Genomic DNA, 26,471 nt, shown 5'->3' with positions numbered 1-26,471 from the left:
CGAACGAGGTGCATCACATGTGAATATACGATCACGTTTAAATTCATTCACCCAAATGTATATAGTCGCAAACGCTGGTGCAGATGTGTTATAAACATTCATCCAACTCAGCTTTGATTTCTTTCGGCGTTAAACCTTATATGTAGATGTTTGAAACTGGTTTTTTTCCATTTTGCAAAAAAAAAAATTTGTTCGCTTTATTCATCTACAGAAATGAAATCACGCGATGAATTCCGCTCAAAATTTGACAGTAATCAACTAAAAGATGCTACTTGTCAAAAAGTAATGTGACATGAGTGCCGGCTGCGAGTGCCCTCTGACAGATTTTCTAAAAACTTATTGACTTGTTCTCATATACATATTAATTATGAAATATCATAAGATTTCTAAGATTTTTTGTAAGTTTATAATTTCTGCTGAAATGTTATAAAATCTAAAAAATTAAAAAATGTTTTTTAAAAATTATGGAATAAAAATTTTCAGAATATTTCAGAAGTCTTGTATGAAAAATTCTGAGAGAAGATATAAACTTTTCGAATATTTCTGAATAATTCTGAAAAATGTTTCTATTCATATAAAAATTATCACTAGAGAAAAATTTTCACTAGAATTGTCATGACCTTGACAATATACTAGGTTAAGATCATCGGAGTTGAATATCTTTATATTATTTCATTTATAATAACTTTTTAATGTGTGACGAGTGCTAAAACCACAGACTTCTATAAATAAACTGCCGATTTTGCCTCTATATTTGAAGACAGTACTAGACAACGCTATTGTATTCACTCACTCTCACATAGAGAAATCAGGAATGATAACATTGTTTTCATATAAATTCACGCGACAGAATGCATATATGGAAATTATGTATATGGAAATTAAAACAAGAACAACTCGAAATCAGGTTAATTTATTTTTAAGATATCAGCAGATATTTACGAGAGTGAATCAAATATAAACGGATTTATTTTTGTGAGGTGAATGAAGAGGGATGCGACTTCTAAGCGTTACAGTTAGGGATGCCTAAAGGAGATTCCTCCCCCCCTCCCCACCATAGAGGACTCCTCACACTACTGTTCCTTTAGTCAGTACACGATGTCAGAGCAAGAATACCCTTCATCTGTTGCGCAATGGGTTATTATCAAGTTTCTTATGACAGAGGGCGTAAAACCGTCCAAAATTTTGAGAAGGCTTAAGGCATAATTCGGGGACAAGATTCAAGTGTATGCGTGGCACAGACAATTTTTAGAAGGTTGAGAAACAGTTAAAAATGAATGTCACCAACATCAGTTTCAGCTGGAAAGATCCTTGCAATTGTATTTTTTTATTTTAAAGGAGTTTTGTACATTGATTTTCTCCATGAACATCGTACTGTGCACGCCGCATATTACTGCCAACTTATGAACAAAACAAATATTGTCAGAAAAGACGCGAATTTCCAATACGAGATCCTGCTGTATGATAATGCCCTCTATACAACTGCCCAAATTCGACAAAAAATTGAGAATTTGTTACATTGAAACACCTTTCACTTATCGCTCTGCGATTATCATTTGTTTGGATTTCTAAAAGAAGCACTTGGAGGGCAGATTTGATAACGATTACGTCGTTCTTGCGCAATCGACTAGTTGAAACTACTCACGACACGTTCTTTCACTAATAGCGACCTCACCATAAGTATTTGAGAGCATTCGATGAGCCTCAGCCGCAGATTTCTTCATATTGAAGCAAAAAATTAAAACCTCCCGCAAATGACGAGAATTTGGCTCGTAAACTGACATTTTCAATCGAGAATAACTTTATGATGCAGACACAAATCTAATGTTTCTATGGGATTATGTTGACAGATGCCCAAGTTTATTATATGACATCTATGATCTACTTATTTCGACCACCACTTACCGCTAAAGCCATCTATAGGAAAACGGCGGAAGCAAAGTTATACACCTAATATAATTTGGATTGAGTGAGATAATTTTTAAAGATTATAATTTAGCGCTCATTATTGATATCAAATCTTTCATATATCAGATATGTATCGTTCAAATTAAGTAGAATTTTTATTTGTGGGATTAACTTGATGGCAAAGATATAAAGATATGTTTCACTTAAGTTTTATCATGTATAAATCAATAAAAATGTTATTACTCGAAACTTAGATTTCATTTTTTAATTTAATAAAATTTTTGTTTGCAGAGCACATATTGACAGCGCTTTTTTATCTTTTTTTAAAAAGATAAATTTATACTATGTCATGCATTTTGTGTCTTTAAGTGTAGTGTTTAATGTCTTCTTATAAATAATATATGAATTAATCAATTTAATACATTTTTTCCGAAAAAAAAGCATTCTTAGCGCTTTTTCTATCTTTTTTAAAAACAGTATGTTTAAAAACAGTATATACTAATATCATTTTGTAGTGTTTAATGTTTTCTTATAAATTTATTTTTTAATTTAGTGAAATTTTTTTTCGTAGAACATATATTTTTAGCGCATTTTTACCTTGTTTAAAAAATAAATTGATAAAAATTCAGATTAAGGAAGCATCCCTCAATTGACACAGTTGTCAAAGTCACGGATAACCTCCAATAGGTTCTAGTCATCGATCACCTTTCGATAAAAAGTTATTAACAAAAAAAGTTCTGCTATGTAAAACAAAAATTCTCTGCTTTAAAATAAAAAAAAAATCGCTTCGCGCAGAAAGTCAGAAAAAGGATGTAGAGTTTACATAGAAAAATATGTATCTTTAATTTAAAAAAAAAATACTCAAAGTACATATAAAATAACAAAATAAGGATAAGCGATTTTCTTTTTCTTATTTTAAAGTAGAGAATTTTTGTTTTATGTAGCAGAACTTTTTTTTGCCTCACTGTTAACAACTTTTTAGAGCAGGAAATTTATTTTAAAACAGAGAATTTTTGTTTTATATAATAGAATTTTTTTTGTCTCATTGTTAACTATTTAAAGTAGGAAATTTATTTTAAAGAAGAGAATTTTTATTTTTTATAGCAGAACTTTTTTTGTTAACAACTTTTTAATAAAAGATGACTGACGGCTAAAACCTGTTGGAGGTCACTCAAGGTCATGATTTTGACAACATATGTCAAGGTCAAGATCATTAAGGGATGCTAATCTGAATTTTTACCGATAAATTTATATACTAATATCATTTTAATATTTAACATTTTACTGTATAAAGAGTATAAAGAATAAATCAATTACTTTATAATACATATTTTTTTATAAAGATTTTTAACTGTAACATCAGAGTTTATCACTCAATCAAACTTAAAACGAGTTGGAACGGTTATTTGTTACTACAAAAAATTAATTCAATAAGTTTTTGCAATACCATTTATTCGGTAAAAATACACACAGTAAACACTAAGGTCAGATCTTATCTTTTTCTTAACATCTAATTAAGAAAAAGATAACGACTTTAGCGTATCTGGATTCACATTTGCAAACACTTCCTGTTATTTGTAACTTTTACTTGTTATTTACGTTATTTACGTTATAACGAATTACGTTATATATTACTCATTACAAATAACCTTTTCAGTAAGTAAACGCGTAATGATAAGAGAAATATTTTTCAAAGTGACTTTTTTAAGCACAAAATTAGTATATAGTCAAAATTAGTGTATAGTATTATCGTTGCATAAAAACTGCAATGTGTTATCAAGTCATTTTTATAAATAACTGTAACGATAAAATATTTATGGCGTTACTTTACTTCCCATTTCTACATTTTTCATACAAATAATTGTATAAAATGTTCCTTTTCAATTAGTTATTCAGTCAGATGATTCATAAAATAAGAACCATTTTTAATTATAGAAATTTAAACTTTGGGTGATCTGTTTATCAGTGATTTAAATATACCGATATAAATAAGTATAAACCAATAATTCGTAAAGCATATGAAATTAAATTTAAAGAAGTCTTAAATTTAAAGAAGCCTTAAGATCTAATTATGAGTGCAGACATAATTTACAGTTAGAATTATCTTTCGGTAACTTTTACTTAATTTTATTCCTTTTTTTAATCTGTAATTGTTACTTAAATCGATATGATACTTGTTTTCCTGCTACACTTCTAGCTGAATTTTGATTATGGTACTAGCAGTGCCAATATCGCAGTTGATACGCAAATCATACAGTTGTTAATATTATTTTCTCGTTAAAACAATACTAAAACAATACTACTTACCGTTAAAACAATACTATGATCCTGAATGAGCAAAGTTTTACTTGTTGTACGTTAAAAAATTATTAAAAACTAAATAGACAACTGAGTTCCAATACGTATTTTATCAAAGCTATAATTCCCGTACGACATTTACAAGAATTTATCGTTCATTGAAGTTATTAAATATGCAATATGATATTTATTAGGTGTACAACTTTGCTTCCGCTGTTTTCCTATAGATGGCTTTAGCGGTAAGTGGTGGTCGAAATAAATAGATCATAGACGTCATACAATAAACTTGGGCATCTGTCAACATAATCCCATAGAAACATTAGTCGATTTGTGTCTGCATCATAAAATTATTCTCGATTGAAAATGTCAGTTTACGAGCCAAATTCTCGTCATTTGCGGGAGGTTTTAATTTTTTGCTTCAATATGAAGAAATCTGCGGCTGAGGCTCATCGAATGCTCTCAAATACTTATGGTGAGGCCGCTATTAGTGAAAGAACGTGTCGTGAGTGGTTTCAACGCTTCAAGAACGGTGATTTTGACGTCCAAGGTCATGCTCTGTATTTGGTGGGACCAGCTCGGCGTAGTGTATTATGAACTGTTAAAACCGACTGAAACAATCACAGGCGATCGGTATCGAATGCAATTGATGCGTTTGAGCCGAGCATTGAAAGACAAACGGCCGCAATACAACGAGAGACACGATAAAGTGATTTTGCAGCATGACAATGCTCGACCCCATGTTGCGAAAGTGGTCAAGATATACTTGGAAACGTTGAAATGGGAAGTCCTACCCCACCCGTCGTATTCTCCAGACGTTGCTCCCTCTGACTATCACTTGTTTCGATCAATGGCACACGGCCTGGCTGACCACTTCCGATCTTATGAAGAAGTAAAAATTGGATCGATTCGTGGATAGCCTCAAAAGATGACCAGTTTTTTCGACGCGGGATTCGTACGCTACCCGAAAGATGGGAGAAAGTGGCCAGCGATGGACAATACTTTGAATCATAAATGTATAACCAGTTTTTTACAATAAAGCCTCGAATTTGGAAAAAAAAACGGCGGAAGCAAAGTTGTACATCTAATATATGAATCTTGAATAAAGCTCTGTTGTACAAAGTTAAAAAATGAAAATGATCCAAATTCCAAGTGAATTATCTTTATTAATTTTGTATATGATGAAAATTAAGTGATATCATTTAAAAGATTTCATATCAACAACTGGCATCAAGTTAAATTCCATAAAATTTTATGATCATTTATATAATCATTTATATAAAAGATTTGATATCAACAATTGGCGCTAAATTTAATCCTACCAAGTTAATAAAAAATATAATCCAAGTGACATTATCTTTAATTATTTTTATACAATAAAACCTAAATATATATCTTTATATTCTCATTGAAGAATCTTTCTATTCGAATCCAATGGCTTTAATTCTTCTTATATGAAATTTTTATATCGCAATTCATTCAAAATAATAATATTAAAAACGTGAAACTGTATAAGTTACGGAAGTTGTGCGAGCTTTTGGTTTAAGTCTAATAAATAAATTTGAACTTATAAGACATGCGTTATGAAAAAGACGAAAGAAATAAACAGTAAACTATATTTTTATTCAATGTAATTTAATTTAAATAAAAAAAATCTTCATGTAAAAACATTGATACTGCTGGACTGAAAAATGAAACAATAAAAAGCGTGTATCATTGGGTTAGGGTTAGGTTATTACATATCATTAAGCTTTCCTTAGAATATTTCTAAGTATTTCTGAAAAATGTTCCAATTCACTCTCCTCCCTGTGGAGCTGCATGATTCCTACGCGAAGCGACTCTTATTTCCCCTCTCCTTCTGTTTGGGAACGCACGATTTTTACGAAGTAACTCTCATTTTTGTTTTTAAAGCAGTGGAACCTTGTGGAAACACTAATGTACTATTCGACATGATTACATGATACATTTGTTTTGGTGGGTATTGTTTGCATTTACAAATTTTGATCGCGCAGTTTTAGTCAGTTCTTCAAATTGTAAGCGTATAGTTGCTATTTCTCAATATATTAGTAGTAATAGTGTATAGTGATTGTATTATGTATCTTCACGAGTTTTTACTTTACACTTTTACTTTACACTTAACTCTTTGCGGCAATGTCCTACATATGTGGTTTTTTAACTTCACGTTTTTAGGTTTTTCACACAGTTTCTAACATATTATTGCAATGAAAAGAATATTATCAGTTTTGTAGAATATCAGTTGTTATGATATGACTAGACGCCATAAACGATAGGGATATCGAACACGCCACCCGCCTTGAAAGGGTTGACTTTCAATATGACATACAAGCATGAGTTCGTAACATAAAACGCGAATTGCTCTAATGCAATTTAATATCGTATTTAGTCATTGCACTGAAAATCAACAAGGGTTAACATCTAAGTACGCAAACTGAAAAAAAATATAATAAGTCATTCTTATTTGAAAGAGAAGCTTGCGATACGATATAATTAGAAGATAACAGCTAAAGACATTTAAACCTAAATGTTTGATAACGCATGAACTAGACTTCAATATTGATTCAAAGACTTGGTAATATTGATAGTTTAGACAGTGGCCTCACATAAAAACCCTTGGCAATTTTCACAGTTGCGGTGCGCGCGATGTCGTTGGGATCGGGATGAACCTTCTAGACCCGCCCCATTGCCCACTTAAGTGGAGCTAGATTCGGTTGCTTTATGAGCACAAGTTGATTAGTTGACAGCTGAGTTCCCTTGTTAGCCATCCATTTGGTTCGGACTTGCAGAGAATGAAGATATTCATTACTCCACCTGCGCCAAAAATGCTGCCGGGTTTGCTCTACACGTGCCACCGCAGCAGCATATTTTCGTTGACGTCAAGTTAACACAAGCAAGACTATTCAAAGTCGTGTGAACTAAGAAATGTCTCGGACTTACGCTAGGTCGTTAGGATCGGCGCTTAACGATAAGAGGGGACGCGAATTGAGGATAACCTCTATTTCACAGAGGGTCATTTGCATTTCTTCAAAGGTCAAATGAGCCTTGCCCATGATCCGAGTCATGTGGCAGATTTTACGACTGCCTCCCATAAATCTCCAAAATGGGGTGCATTAGGCGGGATGAAGCTCTATGAAATTTCCAACTCGCGCAGAAAATCTTTAATCTCGGACTTGTTGATCATTATATATATCGTATGATTCTTGAATTTGTCTATGAACACGAAGGTGGTCCCGTTATCCGAATACATATGCGCGAATCTATCTCTACGCGAAATGAAAAGCGACAAAAAAGGGTTCGGACGTAAGGTCATCCACTAATTCTAGATGGATCGCCTTTGTGGCGAAGCACACAAAAAGCGAAACGACCGCTTTGTGACTCCGCGTTTCGATGCTTTCCCTCACGTAATAAGAGCGGCCTGGCATAATCTACACCGCAGCGAGAAAAAGGTCTAGAGACCTTAACTCGGCTGACCGATAATGAGCCCATTAAGGTCTCTGATTGATTAGATTTAGCCCTAAAACAGGTAATACATTTTTGTATTATTCCATGTACGGTGGATCGCAATGATAGCGGCCAAAAGCGCTGGCGCACGAAAGCCATCCGTGGCTTGCCGCGTGTAAGTTTCGCGTGTGTTCACGCTCTATAATACGATGAGTTAATATGTGTTTGCGTCGAAGGAAAATTGGATGGCACGCATTGAACGCGAGATTTGGATTTTTCAATCTCCCGCCAACTCGCATTAGTCCTTCATCTAAGAAAGGAGATAGCGATAAGATATTACTAGAGGCGTTTACAATTTCGTTCTTGACTAGCGCTTGATATTCGCGATAGAACGCTCGCTGTTGCACTATTCTGCAAATACAATTTAAAGCTATAGATGTTTCAATGGGGGACACGAAATTAGATACTGCGTGCTCTCGGTGTGCCTTGGATAACTTTAAACAATATGCTATAATGCGGCATATTTTATTTAAATTGGAATACTTGTTTAACAAGTCGTTGATGATGCAAGAACGGGAAATGGAAGCGGCTACGTGGATTTTCCTTTATTCGGGAAGATTATTGTTTAAATGCGTGAAGACACTGGGCGGCCAGTGTTTTTCATCTCATTTTAGAAATTCGGAGCCATTCCACCACCTCTCAGCATTGATTAAGTCACAGGGATTTAGCCCTCGCGACAATGTATCGGCAATGTATCGGCAATGTATCGGGTTGTCGGAGGATGCGACATGACGCCAGCGTGATTTAATTTCTGTTAGGCGCTGAATTTCTCCCACCCTGTTTGCCACAAAAACTGACCACCGCCGCAAAGGGGAGATTATCCAGTTTAATGCAATCGTTGAGTCCGATCATAGATAAGTCGGGCATTGCGAGAGTTTCAAGGACTCTCTAACCTTGTTGATTAAGCGATTAATAGTAAGGCGGCCGATAATCTAATCGCGATAACGAGACGATCTTGAGGAGTATGACGCGAGACTTTGAGCACAGTAACTTGGAGTGATGGTTGTTGAGACCGAGCTTGATGCGAAAGTATATACAGGCTCCGAACGCGTTGGCTGGCGTCGCAAAATCCGTGCACTTCCAGGATTGGTTGATAGACATTAAGTTTAACACATCGAGGAATTCTTAGTTGATTCAAATCACTCATCTGTGTTCTGAAAGTAATCCAGCAAGTGTGGATATCTTGAGGAACGGACTCGGCCATTGGATGGCAAATTGCCACAAATCTTGCAAGATGAGTTTTGCGATCACAATGACCCAGAAGGATCGAACAATTTAGCGACCTCGGAAAATATGACTCGTTTTGATACAACATAGGGTTCTGTATTAAGTTTGCAGAGAAATTGGAACGTATCCTGGCACTGATTCTACTGCATGCCCAGAATATATGAGTTCGCAAAATTATCTCTGATAATAACTGACACACGGTCTTCCAATAATTCCAATAATGCAGTTCGAGGCTCATTTGCTTAACTCGAATGCTCCTAATTTTAATAGCTGAATAGTTTCATTGCGAATTAGTTTTAATTCGTCGATTCCGCTCCGGTGAGCATGTTATCGACATAAAAATCCCGAAGTACGCATGCTGAACCGCGAATGAATTGATGAGCGTGCTGCTCAACCAAATGCTTAAAGCACCTGGTGGCTAGAAATGACGCGGAAACTGTATCATAAGTGACGGTAGTGAGTTCGTACGTATCGACATTAGCAGAGAGATCGTCGCGCTAGAGAATTCTCTGCAGGCGCGTCTGGGATGGATGCACTAAAATCTGCCGATACATTTTTATGATGTCAGCGATGACATAAGTGAAAAGACGGAAGCGTATCAAAATTGAGATCAAATTTTGTTGAACGGTCGGTCCCACTAGAAATGCGTCGTTTAACGATACGTCGGAACTGCGGCAAGATGCATCGAATACAATACGAATTTTCGATGTTTACTCGACCGTTTTGAAGATGCAATGGTGGGGAAGATAAAACGATTGGTTCTTCCGCAATAGGCATCGCATATGTCTTAGCGATAAATATTCATCGAGAAACGCCGCGTATTGAAGTTTAGGATCGCGCCTCTCGATGCCGCTTGAGAGCTCATACAAATCGTCATACAAATGTTATTTAACATTTGCTCTCTGACCGGAAGCTTGACTGTATATCTACCCTGAGAATTTTGAGACACGTTGTCTAAAAAGTGACGCTCGCACATATTTTTCTCTATTGTGTAATTGTCCGATTGCGCAGAGATGTCATCCATTTGCTAGGCACGATTGACATGTTCTTGTAATTTCACATTGGTTACGGACGCGTGAAATGAATGAACTTTTGAAGCGGTCGATATGGTGCTGTCCAAACGATCCATCAAAATCCAGCCCAGTCGTGTTTTCTGAAGAGTTAAGTGCTTGTCTGAAGACTTGACTTGACCAATGCATATCAGATTCCAAAACAACTCCAATTACAAGATCAATATCCGACAATATGTGAAATCGTGGATCAGCTAAACGAATGTTGCGCGGAAAATTAAATTTGTCCTGTCCCGAAGAAACCGCCGGAATTTTATCAGTAACCTGATCAATGCATTCAATAGCCGCGGTATACGAGTTGAGTCGCAATTGTAATTTGATTCTAACCACGTGATTGGACAAGGTTACCGTGCCATTGACGCCGGAAATCGAGACATTTAATGGACGCGTTTCTAAACAGAGAGCTTCCACAAATTTCTTGGATTCGAAGTTCGCTTGCGATCCGCAATCTAACAAAGCTCGACACGCCCTGCGCGAGCCGTCGATGTCTCAGATGAGCACGACCGCAGTCGAAAGCACCTGATCTGTTCGCTATTAAATGATCTTGAAGCATGAGTCGCTAGGACGGAGGGGGGAGGAGTTGCCTTAGAAGCAGTTTCCTTATCGATATTATTAATCGATGGGTCCGCGACTGAGGGCACATGAAGCAGCTTTGCCTGGCAGACCTTGCATTGACCGGAAGCATTTACTTGATGCATGAGAAGAGGAGCGCAAGCAATTAACGCAAAGTTTGCGACTGCGAATAAAACAGAATATACCTCTTGAAATAATGTAAGTGTCATAAGTTGGATTTGTCATAAAATTTGACGTGGTCTGTGTTACATTTGATATAGCTGTAGGAAGAAGTCTAATTTTTAAGTCATTAAGATACATATTTTCATTAAAACGAGCACTACAAATTCGATAATTTTTATGAAGTTCTTCAGTTATTCTATCAATCGTACGATTACAAGATTTGAGTCATAATTTACACCTATGCAAAAATATAATTGTAATTTCAATATCATTATATAAACTTTGTACTATATGTATATAAGAAAATTTTTATTTACATTTCTGGATTTTTTGGAAAACGAAAAAACTTTATTGCTGCATTTTGTCCAGATATGTTTTTACACATCATACAGGAAAATCCACCTTTACTCATTATTATGAAATAGGGTATTAAAAAAAACGCACTAAGAATAATCTTCATTAACAATATTTTACTTATATAATAATTTTACTTATATAATATCACAGAATTAATCATACAAAAATATAATCTCCAAACACACACTTATTATTATCCTGATATCGCCATGTTTCCGATAGTATAGTTGATACATGCGTCTTGAAACATTATACGATAAAATTTCGAGGATTGTCGTAACTGTGTATAGTTAAACTGTGTCGACATTCATATTTCCCGTCTAGTATATAAGCTCCATGAACAGTAAAGGGCTCCGCACAATAAAAGGAACAAAGAACAGAAAATAAGAATTTCAATCTATCAGAAATTATGCATTATGAAATACACAGTTTCTGATAGATTCAAATTCTTATTCTCTGATCTTTGTTCCTTATTGTGCGGAGTTCCTAAGCGAGTTCGGCACGGCGGAGAAGGGGGGGAGGCGGCATGTTTTAGGCTAACTCGCGTATACCTACATTGTATGAGAAATACAGTTACATATTGAAATACAATTTTTCAATAAATTTCGAACTACATAAAAGTCGTGAATTATTGAACTCATAAAGCATCATAAAACAAGTAGTTATGGTTCGTAACCCTTTCATGCATTCCGAAATTCTCAAAAAAATCTTAATTTTTGTAACATCAAGCATATATCGATAAATCTTTCGATTTTTGCAATTTTTTTTTTCAACATTCTTCTTTTTTTCTTTCTTTATATAAATTTGTTTTTTTTTAAATGATTGATTCACGAGATTCGGGAGATACTTGTGAATAATCAAATGTAACTTTTTTATTTTTTTTGTTTAATTTTTCAAATTGAAAAAATTAAATCTAATTTTTTGAATAATATTTAACAAATATTTTACACAAGTAGTTACTGTGTAAAGACATATGCAATGTTTAGTGACATTTTGTCTTTAGGAGATAAATTCTTTTATTAGATATTGGATCATCATATCAAAGCAGTCTTACACAACTGTTTTTGAATTGCGAATCTCGCACATACACGCTGATCCGCTTTAAAAATTCTAAATATCTGAATAAAAGAAGACGTGCCTTAATTATGAGCATGTTGTTTTCCTCAGATACCGTCGTGTAAAAAAAAAGATTTTCAGAATGTCCATTAGTTTTCCATGCTCGTATGGATCAAACGATAATACAGCACTAAGCGTATTACATGCACAAACAATACTGAGTTTATGAAATTAAGATTAAAAGTTTCAAAAAAAAGATTTATAGATTTATATTGATCTGCAATTGATCTATTGTTACATGTATACGAAAGCTAAACGAAGGCTTAGGTTTTTCGTTATCTGGTTAATTTATGGTTAAGCTTAACTTGATATTTTATCCAATAGGCTTCATCTATGATGTTATGGATGAAGCTCATTGGATGAAACATTAGATTAAGCTTAACCATGAATTAACCAGCTAATGAAAAACCGGGCCTCAGAATAGTAAACAATACAGTAATTGTGTTTAGCAGTAGATGCTCGATTTTGCAAGAGATGGCGTTGCAATATGTTAGATAAGGACAGATGTATGCGTTGAGGCGCATGTATTGCGTAATGGTCGCAGCAGTACAGATTTTTGTACATAATGCATAATGCATAAGAGAATCAATCAACCAAAATTCTTCTTTTCTGTGAAATGAAGAAAGAAAGATTTCTGATTGGTTAATTTGCTTATGTAGTATGCGTTATGCAAAAGTCCGTGTGACCTTAGGACAGAACGATAATGTAAGAAATGAATTAAAGATGCTATTATTCTCGACTTTTCTTTATTTGGAATTTAAAAATTTGTACTATCGATATCGATCAAAGTTCAGTCATTAATTCAACATCTCATTTTATGTTTGTTAGGTGGACATTATTATTTGTAAAGTTGCGATGTGTCTCATTTGCGTATAATATCGCTTAATGATAAATAGTTACGTCAAAATTACGTCTATACGGAATAATTTTTAATTTATGGCTGAAGATGGTTAAGTAAGCAAAAACGTCCCATTTATTATGTAATTAAAGATTATTATTAAATATCTTAAATAGCTTGTTTATAGGCCTATTTTCTTTTTTTATTGTTTTTAATACATATGAGCTTATATTGCTCATGAGCTTGATTTTATGTTTCTGTTTTAATTTGTATATGTTTCTCCAAATTGTTAAAAAGTGTGCAATAATTAAAATGTATTACCTTAATAATATGCAAAAATAAAATATTTCATTATTTAAATAGTTATATTTATATAGTTGAGTTTACTTCTAAGATTGTGAACACAGTTATATTTTCATGAAACTCTTTTATTTGTAGTTGTGATAAAACATATAGTCGTTTCTAATTAATATTTATTTTCTACAGACTACAAATAAAGTTTTTTTTTTATAAAAAATCTCACCTGTATGAATATTTCTTGCTTTTATTGTGTAAGTGTGCATAAAGAAGATAAGATTCCATCGAAAATCACAGAAATACATGGATCATATAAAAATATCGTGTTGCAAATAATATCAATCATTAATCACGATAGTATCAAATATTATGCAACAGGAAGAAACATAACATACATAACGTAATGTTTCGGTTTATGTAATCGATATATTACATATTCGATAATATATTTTATTGGAAACATACTATTTAATATTTATTATTAAAGTTTCATTTTTTGAAACAGAATCTTTTTTGTAAGTGTGTAAAATTGTTCATTTATTTGTCGCATTTTAACGATTTAAATCTCATTATGTCTAAAATAATGTTTTGCAACTAACTTGCATGATGCAAAGATATATCCTAAATAATAACACATTAAAGTTCGTCTTCTAAAATGACATTATTTATTTTAAATTGTGTTATTTATTTTAGATCCTGGCACTATATAGTTATTTCATATTGATCATTTACAACATTATTTAATTATCCAGACGTGATCCTTAGCGCAAATCCTGATACAATTCAGATGAAAATTTTTCTCAGAATTCTTCATATAATTTTTCAGAATTTCTATATAATTTTTCAGAATTTTTATATAATTAACTTTCTCACTTTTTTTTATACAAATTGGAACACTTCTCAGGAAATCTACATCTTTTCTCAGAATTTTTCATATATGTTAATTATGAAATATCGTAAGATTTCTAAGATTTTTTGGCAAGTATAATTTCTGATAAAAAAACGTCTGATAATAAACGTTTACAATTTGAAAAATTTAAAAATATTTTAAAAAATATTTTTAAAAAATTATGGGATAAAAAATTCAGAATATTTCAAAATTCATTTGAAAAATTTTGAGGGAAGATGTAAACTTTTCGAATATTTCTGAGTATTTCTGAAAAATGTTTCAATTCATATAAAAATTATAAGAAAAATGTTCACCAGGGAAAATTGAAGAATATTAAAAAATAGGAAATATAATATTTTATAAGTACAAAAATAACAAGAATTAATAAAAGGATTAAACAAAATTTGATGGTCAGAATCATATTTGTAAATTATGTAGTATTGTATTTTCATACATATCTAAAATAAGATTCTTATTGATTATATATTATGTATGTAACTATTTATTCATTAAATACAAAGTAACAGTATACAAAGTAACATTATACAAATGTTATAATTTTTCTATTCAACGATGGAACTGTTACGTTCGCACACAATATATGTGTTATACGTATTTATATTGTTAAGTGGAAAATATAATATTAATATAATATGTTTCTGTCATTTTGTATTTAGCGAATACTGCAAAAAAATGTTTTAGACATAAATTTTATAATTTATAAATATATTTTATAATTGTTTATTTAGATTTTTCGAAATTATCATATTTTCAAAAATAATTCCTTTTTTATGATAACAATAATTTTTATTATATAAAAATAAAAATTTAAAAGATTTTTATACTAAACTCATTTACATTACAAAATTTTCTAAAATAATAAAATAAGAAAAATTAAAAAATAAGAGGGCAGGAAATTACTGCAACAAAAAATAAACAAAAATACGTATTACACCTAAATAATTTCCTTTGTTAGTTTCATAAGATCTTAAACTTACATATTTTTAATTTATAAACATATTATTTTAACGTATTTTTTTCGTAATATCACAAATCCCAAAAAAATCTATTTAAAATCGATAGATCTTTAATTGGCAACAGCTTAAACTTACAACTTCATAACATATTGAGAATTTTAACGTATTGAGAATTTTTAGATAGATTGTTAATTATAGATAAAAATTTTACGATTTTAACTCTGATTTTCAAAACAACATTACAAATCTGTTTTCACAAGGAGGAAAAAGGGTCATTCTGAAAAGATATTTACATTTATATATAAACTTGCATATAAATTTAATCTCGAAAAATGAACACAATTTTATCTTGTTTTTGTTGATGAAAATGCAGTTCTTGATTTATTATCATATGTTTCTATTTCATTAGGTATGCACATAGTTTTAATATTTTATCCAAATTATGTAAATATTTATAATTTTAGGTGGGGCACTCCTGATGAGGCACTCCAAATTTTCGGCACTTTAATAAAAAATCATCTTAAGAGAATATCTCATTTTATGGAGTTTTGCAAGATTGCAAGAATTGGTCTCCTGATTCTTGCGTGTTCAATTTGCATGATTTACAAGCATCGCGAGAAAAATTTCCGGACATATAACGATTTATGATGGACACGCGACCGTGGGGGATAATCATGCATATCACGGAGAGGTGGAAATCAGCTAGCGGGAGGTGAGTGACGCTTGCGCTGAAAAGCTTCCCTACATAAGAATCGCGAGCTAGCCACCACAAAGCTAGATCACAGTAGTAACGTCCTAGAACACCTCAGTACAGTATATGAGCAGCCCCTCATCTCGGTGGACCAACTAAAGGTGAGTTCTTCAGCTGAATGCAATCAGTGGTCGATTTCCACGAAGCTATTTCACGACTGTCTGACAATTTTATATAGTTTTTTATAGTTTTATATAGTTTTGTAACAAATAATTTTCTGAAAAAGTTTACAACGTGATAAAAGCAACATAATAAAACATTCAAATATCATCAAATTCAAACATTTTTTAAAAATAAAATAAAAAATATATGTGATACATAAGATATATGAAATTTAGAAATATAGTTTGATAATTTTATTAAAAATGAATTTTATTAAAAATGAACTTTATTAAAAATGAAAATTAAACTTTTTATATTCTACTATGACCTATCTATCCTGCAAATTTTTATTCAATATGACGAGTTTTTTGTTGCAATAGTTATTATTTTAATGTCAGCAGTATATTTCTATAATATTATATTTTTGGAAATTTTATTACACAGAAAAATAAACAAAACAAATTGAATTTTTTAAATTACTTTGATTAAATAATCAAATAAATTGAAGTTAAATCTTTATAAACACACACATTCCTTTCCCTGAAAAAATCAAAGAGATTCTGAAAGTAGATGTAAAAAACATCTCGGCATTTTACTAGATCAAGTCATTAACGTTTTTTACATCTACTTTCAGAATCTCTTTGATTTTTTTCATGAGAGACAAAAAAATTGAATTTTTGTCATACTATGTAATTAAGACTATGTAATTAACTAAATTATTATGTAATTAACTAAATAGAAATAGGTAAATAGATTGATTAATTGATATATAGATCTATAGATAATTAATAATTGAAATAAATATTGTAAAGTTAAAGTTATACTTATTGGACACAAGACAAGGAAACAAGATTTTTTTAATTTTGTGAAGAAGAAGTCGATGATCTGAAAGACAATAAAGAAATAAAAAAAAATATGTACGTATATTCATGTTTACACATCAAGTGCGGAGACGATTATTATCTCATTTGAATTGTAAAAATCTATATTCTTCATTATATACATTTTTTAATAATTAGTTTATTTAGAAAGAGCAGTATTTTTTACATAAGTTTTTTCCTTTCTGTAAAGAATATACTATAGCGTCTTTTTCATGAGAGAAGAAAAAAATATACTTAATGGAAGACGTTAACGCGTCTCCAGATATACAGGATGTTTGATAAATAATGATAAAACTCTCGCATTAGGATAGAGCGGACTAAAGTGAGTTGAAAAGTCCTTTATCATTTTACAATTTTCATAATAGTTAACAAGATATTAATTACTAAAAAATATTGGTTTTTAATACTTTTATTTCGAGTACTATCAACTTTACAAAAAAATAACAAGTGACAAAAATTGTTTATTTTTTTTTCATAGAACTCTGAGAATTTTTTAGTATCATATTTTCTCATGTTGGTAAAAATAGTTACCAATATAAGAAAATGCAGTACTAAAAAGTTGATTAAAAATTCTGAAAAAATTCTTAGAGTTCTCTGAGAAGAAAATAAACAATTTTTGTCTTTCGCTGTTTTTTTTGTAAAGTTGATACTTAAGTACAAAATTATTGAAAACTAATATGATGATTTTTATTTGATTTTTATCTTATTAACTATTGCGAAAATTGCAAAATAGTAGAGGACTTTGTGACTCAGTTTAGTCTTACTCTTATGCGAGAGTTTTATCATTACTTCGTCAAACATCTTGTATATGCATAGTGACTAATTTTTAGCACCAATATTCTACTAAAAGATTATATTTTTAAATTTGTAGCATAAAAGATAAATGTAAAAATTTTTTTTCATTTTCTATTTGAAATTTAAAAAATAGCTTATTTTTATTGCATTTTACATCAGTGCATTTTTAATTGTATTGTTTATTATATTTTATTCTAAAAAATATCGGTGTAGCACATTTAATACCATGTTTGTATAATTCTCACTACATTAATGTTAATATTAACATTGTTAATATTATTATATCTTATGTTAATATTAACATAAGAATAATGACATGGTGTGGATTTGTAATCCTTGATGATTTATATTAACATCATGATATGGACTTAAAATCTATGGTATTAAAAATCCACATCACATTGATTAATATCAACACAATGAGAATTATATAGATATACTACGTAATTCCATACCGATATATTTTAGTATTGAAATATAAAATTTCTTATATTTATAATATATTGTAGATTTATATCTATTACATTACATTACATAATTTACTTGTGTATGAGTAAAAAAGATGTTGGATTCAATTATATATAATAGTAGATAAAATATGACACTGAAATGTTTCTTAATAATAAAATAGTTAGAGATGCATTAATAACATAATTATTCATTAAGTAATACAATGCTGTAATAGAGTATAATTAAGATAATAATATATTTTCGAGTAATCGTTGCAAAAATGATAAATATTGTAATATTTTATTTTGAAGGTTTGGAAAATGCTTTAATAATTCCATGTTTCAAATTGTAAGATTTTCTTATTATTACTTTAGGCTTTGTTCATATCTGAAACCATATTTATTAAGTAAAAGTGTCGATGATACGTCAACTAATTTTTCCGTTTAAATATGATGGATATTAATGGACAAATTTGAAATGCTTATTTTTTTTAATTTTTGTAATGTAATTACTAAGTTTAATTTCTTAAATGTATAATGGTGAAAGTAATCAAACGTAAGTTTGTCATGATAATTTCTTAGCTGGCGATTTATTCACAAGAATGTAATAAAAATTTATTTATTATGATTATTGTATAAACTTGAGGTTGGGTGCATTATTATAACAAAAAATATACACGTGGTTAAAGTCAAGGTTTGAGTTATATATTTAATTACCCTTGCGTTCGTAAATATATCTCATAAGTACTATTGTATAAGTATATATAATTGCCAAGATTATTTTATCATTAATGTAATATAGTTACGAAATATTGTAAACAGAAGTGAATGACACATTTCTTCTCTGCCAAATTTTAAATAAGAATTTTTTTGTCTTTGTATTGGAACATTGAGATATTTTTGAAAATTATTTTTACTTATATTTATAAATTATATTTATAAATTATTCTGTTAATTTGTTATTATATATTCATAAAATTGAAAATTTTTACACGTTTTAAGAAAATTTTCATAAAATTTATATCAGAGAATGAAAAAAGTATACGATAAGTACAGTTAAGAAAAATAACTTGTAAACAAACGATATTAACTACGATATGAGCTTACGAATCTTTATTTAAGATTTGCATGTGCGCGTTATATCATAATATCATTCATATTATTCATAATAGTAAATTGATTTGACTGTTTAGTTGCTATTTAGAACTTTTCGTTCTCCACTAATGTTGTGGTACTAATGTTGTGGTAATGTATGTACACATGTATATATACATTATACATACGTACACGTATACACATTTTCTTGTTAAGAATTGAATACGGTAATAAATCAACTATTTGTTAATTGTTGTTCTTATACAATATTTTAAATGGTTTTGAGTTGCTTGTTTTACACACGAAACAGAGCATAAATATAAAATAACACATCTTTATTAAATATTGAAATCGTTTTCTTCATATTCTGCCATAAATTTTACAACAATTTTCTCAAAAAGTATAAAAATTTTCAATTTGATGAATTATAATTTGATATTACATAATATCAAATTAATATATACACAATAAATAGAATATTTTATAAATGTGAGTTAAAATAATTAAAAAAATTATTCCAACACAGAAAAAAATTCTAATTTAATATTTGATAGAGAGAGATGAGATTCATTAATTACTTATACAACAGTTTCATGAAACTGTATATGTTCATCTTTTATTTTTGAATTTGTTAAATTTCTAATTGTAAATAATATGTATATGCAATTTAATTGAATTAGACTTCTATATATAAGGGGAATATAATAAAAGTGTGAATTAAATTAAAAACATTGCGATTTTTATTCTTGCAAATAATATTTTTCCTTAAAGATCATACATTATAATGCCGCAATGTTAATTTTCCTGATAAGCTGTCCTGTCATTGGTGCACGATATGCTGTACAAGGGCGATCTTTTGTAACGTGTAAGTAAATGAACTACCCGCTGCTGACACTGACCCACATCGCGAGAATAGAAAAATGTCGAATCTCATGAAAGCTTTATGCACCAGATACTGTCGCGAAGTTAATCTGCGTGTGCTCGCTTCGAGTGTGCTCGCCGCGTCTTATAGATATGTAAATAATTGGCTTATCTGCAGTAATTCTTTACAAAATATCGCCGTGTAATTGCATGGCATAATATCAACTGTGATATAAGTTTTCTACGATATAAAGATTTTTAAAAAAGAAAATCATGAAAGAAAATCAATATATATAAGTTAAGGCTTTGGGAATTAGCGCTGTACTATGTGCGCGATAAATTTCAATATCATTAAATTATATCTCTCGTATTTAATTAAAAATTAATATATATATAATATTTCGGCTAACTTTTTAGCCATCTTTAGTGCAATACAGTGATGATTCAGTGATGAGTAATAAGATGTGTTAAACGACAGTATTTACATTTGATGTTTCATCATTTAATATCCGAAATATTTCTCTGTAAGGTGATTAATCAACTATTTACTGGAGAGAAGACGCAATCAGTTAGAAAAACAATATAAACTTTTTTTCTTTTACTATAAAATTTTTTGATGGCTGTATTATGTAGGACGACAATGCTGTGAGTACTGACACTACACTTTGCAGTCAATCTATATTTATATGTTATAGAAAATACTTCCGCACACAAACATTACGGAGTTTTAAATACATAATGTGAATGATTCAAATAATAAATTAATTAGAAATATATTAAAAAGAACTACCATGAGAATAAAATATAAATACTAAGCAAAATATATTAATAGGCGCTAAATAAAATACAACAAATTAAAACAGTAGTGTTTCGACTCCAATTGGATTCTCAATGTTAAAACATTTATTGTTATTAATGTTAACATGTAATATCTTTCAATAAAATATTTGTATAAACATATTTGAAATATCAATAGTTTAAAACTAAAAGTTATTAAGAAGAGATATAGATTTCAGCTTAATGTAAAAAATAATGATATAATTGCATCCTGGTTATCGCATTGGTATTAAATAGTATCTTGCTGTCATATCCAAGAGGCATAATCTTTAACATAATCATTGTAAGTATAATGGAAACGGAGATTACTTGCTTTTAACATGTCGCAGTTACAAAAGTTTGATAAAATTATGTCACTAAAAACCGGCAAATAACTCAGTCTGTTAATAACAATATAAAGGTATGAAATAAATGATATTAGTTAATATAAATCTCATAAAATATGTACAAGAATAAAATAAAAAGTAAGAATAAAATAGAGAATATCATAAAATAAATATCATAGAAATAATCTTAAAGTTAGTTCCAATATTCAGAAATAAAAAGGTCAGAATATAAAATCTTACGGTTAGTACAAATATTTAAAATTTGAAATAAGCTCAGTCTAAATGTATAAAAATACGTAAAAGAAACAAATTTCGATGGAGCTTCCTTGACATTCAATTCGGAAATGAGAAATAACGGAAAGTTAGAGGTACAAAGGAGGGGATAAGAATTAATAGGGAAAGGATAATTTAAGAGACGGGAAAAAGAATAGAAATCTAGGAAGGAGAAAGAGATTGAATAATAGGAAGATAAGATTCATGTAATGATTCAATGTCATTCTGTCTATTTACACCCTGTCTTTGCTTCTTTGCTGAATCACCTCCAATACCAATTTATTATAGGAGGATCCTTTATCGAGAATTCTTACTTTGTTCCAATTGAATTCATGGTTACAATTCGATAGTTCGTAATGACTGATGTCAATCCCATCTTTTTCTTTATATCAGATGTATTCTTGTAGTCTAGTTTTCAACTTTCTGTTTGTTTGACCAACATAACTGGCATCAACAATCTACATAAGATATTTTATAGATTACTTCTTGATGAGAGAAGAAGTTAAGTTGATCTTTGCTTCTTTTAATGTGATTTTTTTTAAGATGTTCGGAAAAAGCCAGTTTAGAGTTTATTTTAAAAACAATCGGCATAAAGTTTTCTAAAGATGAATTTGACATATGGGATGGTAAAAACTTTTTAGCAATTATATTTTTATTAAGTATGTGAGAAACTGTGTATTATTATTATTATGATAATTCAATCTATTATTAATAGTGAAAAAAATAAACTGAAGTGGATAGCCATTTTCTATAAATGTGTTAATAATATCAATGAAACTTTTTTCTTGGAAATTAGGATGAGAAAACAATATGACTACTCTGTCTACTGCGCCTATGATAACATCTCTTTTTTGACATAAGGGATGGTGAGAGTAAAAATTAAGAAATTTTCCTGAACACGTCTGTTTCTGAAATCTGTCAAAAATAATTAAATTGTTGTCAATTATGATGAAATTTAAGAAATTCAATCTGTCATTAGTCCCAATTTCCACGATGAACTGCATTATGGAGTTTATATTAACCTATGAATGCATACATAATAATATCTGCAATTTTCCTTGTTTTATTCACATTGTTTTATATCAGCGTTTGGCACGATTTATACTTCTCGGCCGAATTTTGATTCAGCTCCGCCTTTCGCTACGCTTCTCGCCTCAACCTCTCGCACAATCCAAATGCCGCTCGACCATATAACGCTCGTAGATATGAAGTCCATCCGTTTTGGGATGCGCTCCTCATGCAATGCGCATAATTGAGCGCTTACGTGATTGCTTCATTCTATCTTAATTATATAATGAATGAAAAAAAAAGATAAAATGAAATTTACAACGTGAGCGGATGCATCTTATGTCTACGAGCATTATATACTTCTAATGGCTCTTGCACGTAGCAACGGAAGTTGTCGCACTAATCAATAATTATATGTTCTTAAATGGGCCTCACCATGCAAAACTTCTAGAAATGATGTAATATTACTTCCGCTGCGCGGCAAAAGTTGGATTGAGTTCAACTTTTATTACGCGGTGGAAATTATATATATCTATTACTTCCAAGCAAGCGAGACGTTGATTGGCTATCGCGTCAACTTCCGTTGCGCGGTAAGCGATGCCACGTTCTGTGTGCAGGAACCATAAGCCTCGAGCGGCATTTGGACTGCGCGCAGGCTGATGAAGTGAGAAGAATAGCGGAAGGCAGAGCCATGCTAAAAATCAGCCGAGAAATGCAAATCGTGCCGAGTTCTACTCTATACTTATGTAGTGTACACGCACCGGGAAGAATAGTGTCTATTCGGCGCGACACTATACTCATATCAAAGCGCACACGTACGTGTTACTGGATATTTATAAATGCATGTAAAGCTATTACAATGAGTCTCAAAATTACACGTAATGTTATAATTATGCACAAAAATTTTTTACAGTATTAAAAATTTTTATGCATAATTATAACATTTTGTGCATAATAAAAATATTATTATAAATATTGGTGAGCGAAAGACACCGGGGATATCTCACTCGTACTAGTAACATATGTATGAGACAACGATTGTCTCAACGAACATACCCTTACGATTGATTAGCTCGGGACGTTTCTGTGCGATGGCATCACTTAATTTCTGCAGCTGCTCATAGTAGACATCGGAATTAATCGTTTTGTTCTTTGGAAGTAGCTCATAGAAGACTGGTCCCTTCCAATCCCACCACATTGACAGCATTACCTTCTTTTGGTGAATCTCCACCTTTGCTTGCCTTTCCGGTGCGTCACTTACTCCAACTTCTTTTTCGGCTGACATTGTTGTAAACAATTCCATTTTTCATCGCTCGTGATCATACGCTTCAAGAACGGATCGTTTTCTTCGCGTTTGATGAGTTGATCGCAGACGCAGATGCGATTCATCAGATGAATTTCTTTCAACTCATGCGGTACTCAAACATCGAGATTCTTTACGAAGCCTAGCGATTTCAAATGGCCATGAACATTTCCAACGGACACTTTTAGAACGGTAGCAAGCTCCCGAACTGTTGAATGCTTATTTGCTTGCACCAATGCTTTCATTTCATCGTCGTCAATCTTGAAAGGTCTACCGAAGCGATGAGCGTCTTTGACTGAAAAATCACCATCACGGAATCGGGCGAACCAGTTCTGGCACTGGCGTTTTTTGACAACATTTTTATCGTGAACTCGATGCAACTTTTCCCTTGCTTTCTTCCCTTTTTTGAAGTAATAAAACAGAATACGGCGAATATGCTCTTCAAAATTCATGTTCGAATCACAATTACACAAAACTCGACCAAATCGCGTCAACTTTTTTTTTAGTTTTTAGATTGAGTGTCAACAATAAAACGCGCGTAAACATTTGACATTCATGTCACGCTCCATACAAATAAACGTGGACAACGCCATCTATTGGAAAAAAACGCAATGACTTTTTGAATAACCCATATTACTTTACAATTTTACTTATAGGATATGTACAGAAAAAAATAAAACTTTTTTTATATAATCCGAGTACAAGCTATCAATTGAGCATATATAAAACTTGATTGATTCATTATTGATATCTGATAACCTCGATCTCCTGCCGGCTAATTAAAGCCATCCATGATGTAAAAAGACAAAGTGTATCATTCCTGAGGATGCGTAGTAGGAAAGTGAATTTGAGACCAAAATTTGATTGGCTATTCCAATATACCAACGTTATCATACGCAGGAAAATGCATAGAGACCAAAATTTGATTGGTTGTTTCCAATATTGCTATCGCCATTATGTGCAATGGTGCATTTTGTATTTCTACATCATGGGCCCTATATATCATTTACATATCTATCGTAACGCTGCGATCGTAAGCGGTTATAAGAAAAGAAGCTACCGTAAACATTAGGCGCGTTTAGATTAACAAAGCGGCTAGCTTGCTTGCCGAGCAAATGAACATAATTGGTTGTTATTTATAGATCCAACCAATCATATTCAATCGCTCAGTAAGCGTGCCTAGCTGCTTTGCCATGAATTCGCCCGAATTGTCTGTCGAATTGTCTGTCTATATAAGATCGTAACGCAGCTAATAATGAACAGAATATTAGAGCCAAATAACGTTGTAATAGGTACCATTTTTTTATGGAGAATAATGAAAAAAACGTTACCGAAGGTAATGGATTCGGTCTATCAATCAATCTCATTAATTATCGTATCGCCAGATAAACATCGTAACCGTAAGAAATTTAATGGGTCTAATTCAACATAAGGCTTATAATATATTCTTGTATAACATATTCTTGTAAGACTTGTAAGAATTTTAAATGCTTATATATATATCTTTATACAATATTTTTACGGACAGCTTCTTACTGGCCATAAAAATTTACAAGTAATCATAGATATTTACGAATAATTGTATGTCTCGAAACATACACAAAATTAGAATACTAGTCAAAAGTTTTTACAAGTTTTACGACAACGCGTTACGAGTCTTATGATTCTGCTTAGAATTTAGGCGTAAGATTGCTTTTTTTTAGAAGATATACACAGTCGATATACTTAACACAAATCAACACATGGCGCTTTCCAATTTTGTTCAAACTCAATCGACACATTTCGTTTTTGCTAGAGAGGAGAGTCAGAATGCGTTAAGTGTGACTTTGACGAACTTGACAATATTAGAATGCATACGCAAACCAGTTCCTATCATTTTGTTCTGTTCTTTGACCATTTTTAACTTTAAATTTATATTTATTTACATTATACAGTATAAACTACAAAATTCCATTATTAGCATATCCCGTACATTAAATTCAATTTCAGTAAAATTATTAAACATCTTGCTGCACATGTTTTGATGTTCGACGCTTGAACCCATGTAAGAGCAGCATCTTAAACGTTTCATCAATTGTCGCTATCGCTATTTAACAATTGCGATAATTGTCGATAAAACGTCCCATGCAATACAAAAACTTGCAGTAATGTTCCAATATTGCAGATGCGCTGTGATATCGCTGCAACATTGTAGATATTAAAAATTGTAATATGTAATAGAGGAGCTCGGGGCAAGTTGTTACAATTTTTGATTAACAATTTTTTCTGTATTAATGTATACATTTAAATTAATGAATACCTACGCATTGTTTCAAGTACATCTTTATCTAGATAGTCAATTTTTTTTATTTGTATCTATGTCTTTAAATACTGAAAATTAAGATTTTCTATTAATAAAGGTAAATTGTAACAACTTACCCCACTATGAGGGACAAGTTGTTAAATTTACAATACCATTGAAACATATATTAGGTGTAGTAAAAAGAAATCCATTATTTTTCCATTCATCATGCAAAAATAATGGATTTCTTTTTACTACACCTAATATATATATATATATAT

At 31.0% G+C, this 26,471-nt stretch overlaps 2 protein-coding genes across 2 annotated transcripts in view; one reads left to right on the top strand and one right to left on the bottom strand.

Moving 5' to 3' along the window:
* Positions 1–16,028: 16,028 nt before the first annotated feature.
* LOC108686810 (glutamine synthetase 2 cytoplasmic) overlaps positions 16,029–26,471 on the top strand; it is a 224,606-nt gene continuing 214,163 nt past the window's right edge. The window contains exon 1 of the mRNA XM_018192282.1: positions 16,029–16,080. The gene's annotated coding sequence lies outside the window, so the exon portion shown is untranslated. The remainder of the gene's footprint in view (positions 16,081–26,471) is intronic.
* Positions 24,026–24,361, bottom strand: LOC108686795 (histone-lysine N-methyltransferase SETMAR-like). The gene has a single exon (XM_018192261.1). It carries the CDS (start codon positions 24,359–24,361, stop codon positions 24,026–24,028), a length of 336 nt encoding a protein of 111 aa, XP_018047750.1.

The sequence above is a fragment of the Atta colombica genome, unplaced genomic scaffold (genome assembly GCF_001594045.1).
Source record: "Atta colombica isolate Treedump-2 unplaced genomic scaffold, Acol1.0 scaffold19, whole genome shotgun sequence".
Taxonomy (NCBI): domain Eukaryota; kingdom Metazoa; phylum Arthropoda; class Insecta; order Hymenoptera; family Formicidae; genus Atta; species Atta colombica.
Note: the sequence above shows the minus strand (reverse complement) of the source record. Positions and strands in the feature narration are given on the sequence as shown.

Bases quoted from the DNA above. Each gene is read 5' to 3' on its own strand.
- LOC108686795 (XM_018192261.1), bottom strand. From the start codon at position 24,361: ATGAATTTTGAAGAGCATATTCGCCGTATTCTGTTTTATTACTTCAAA.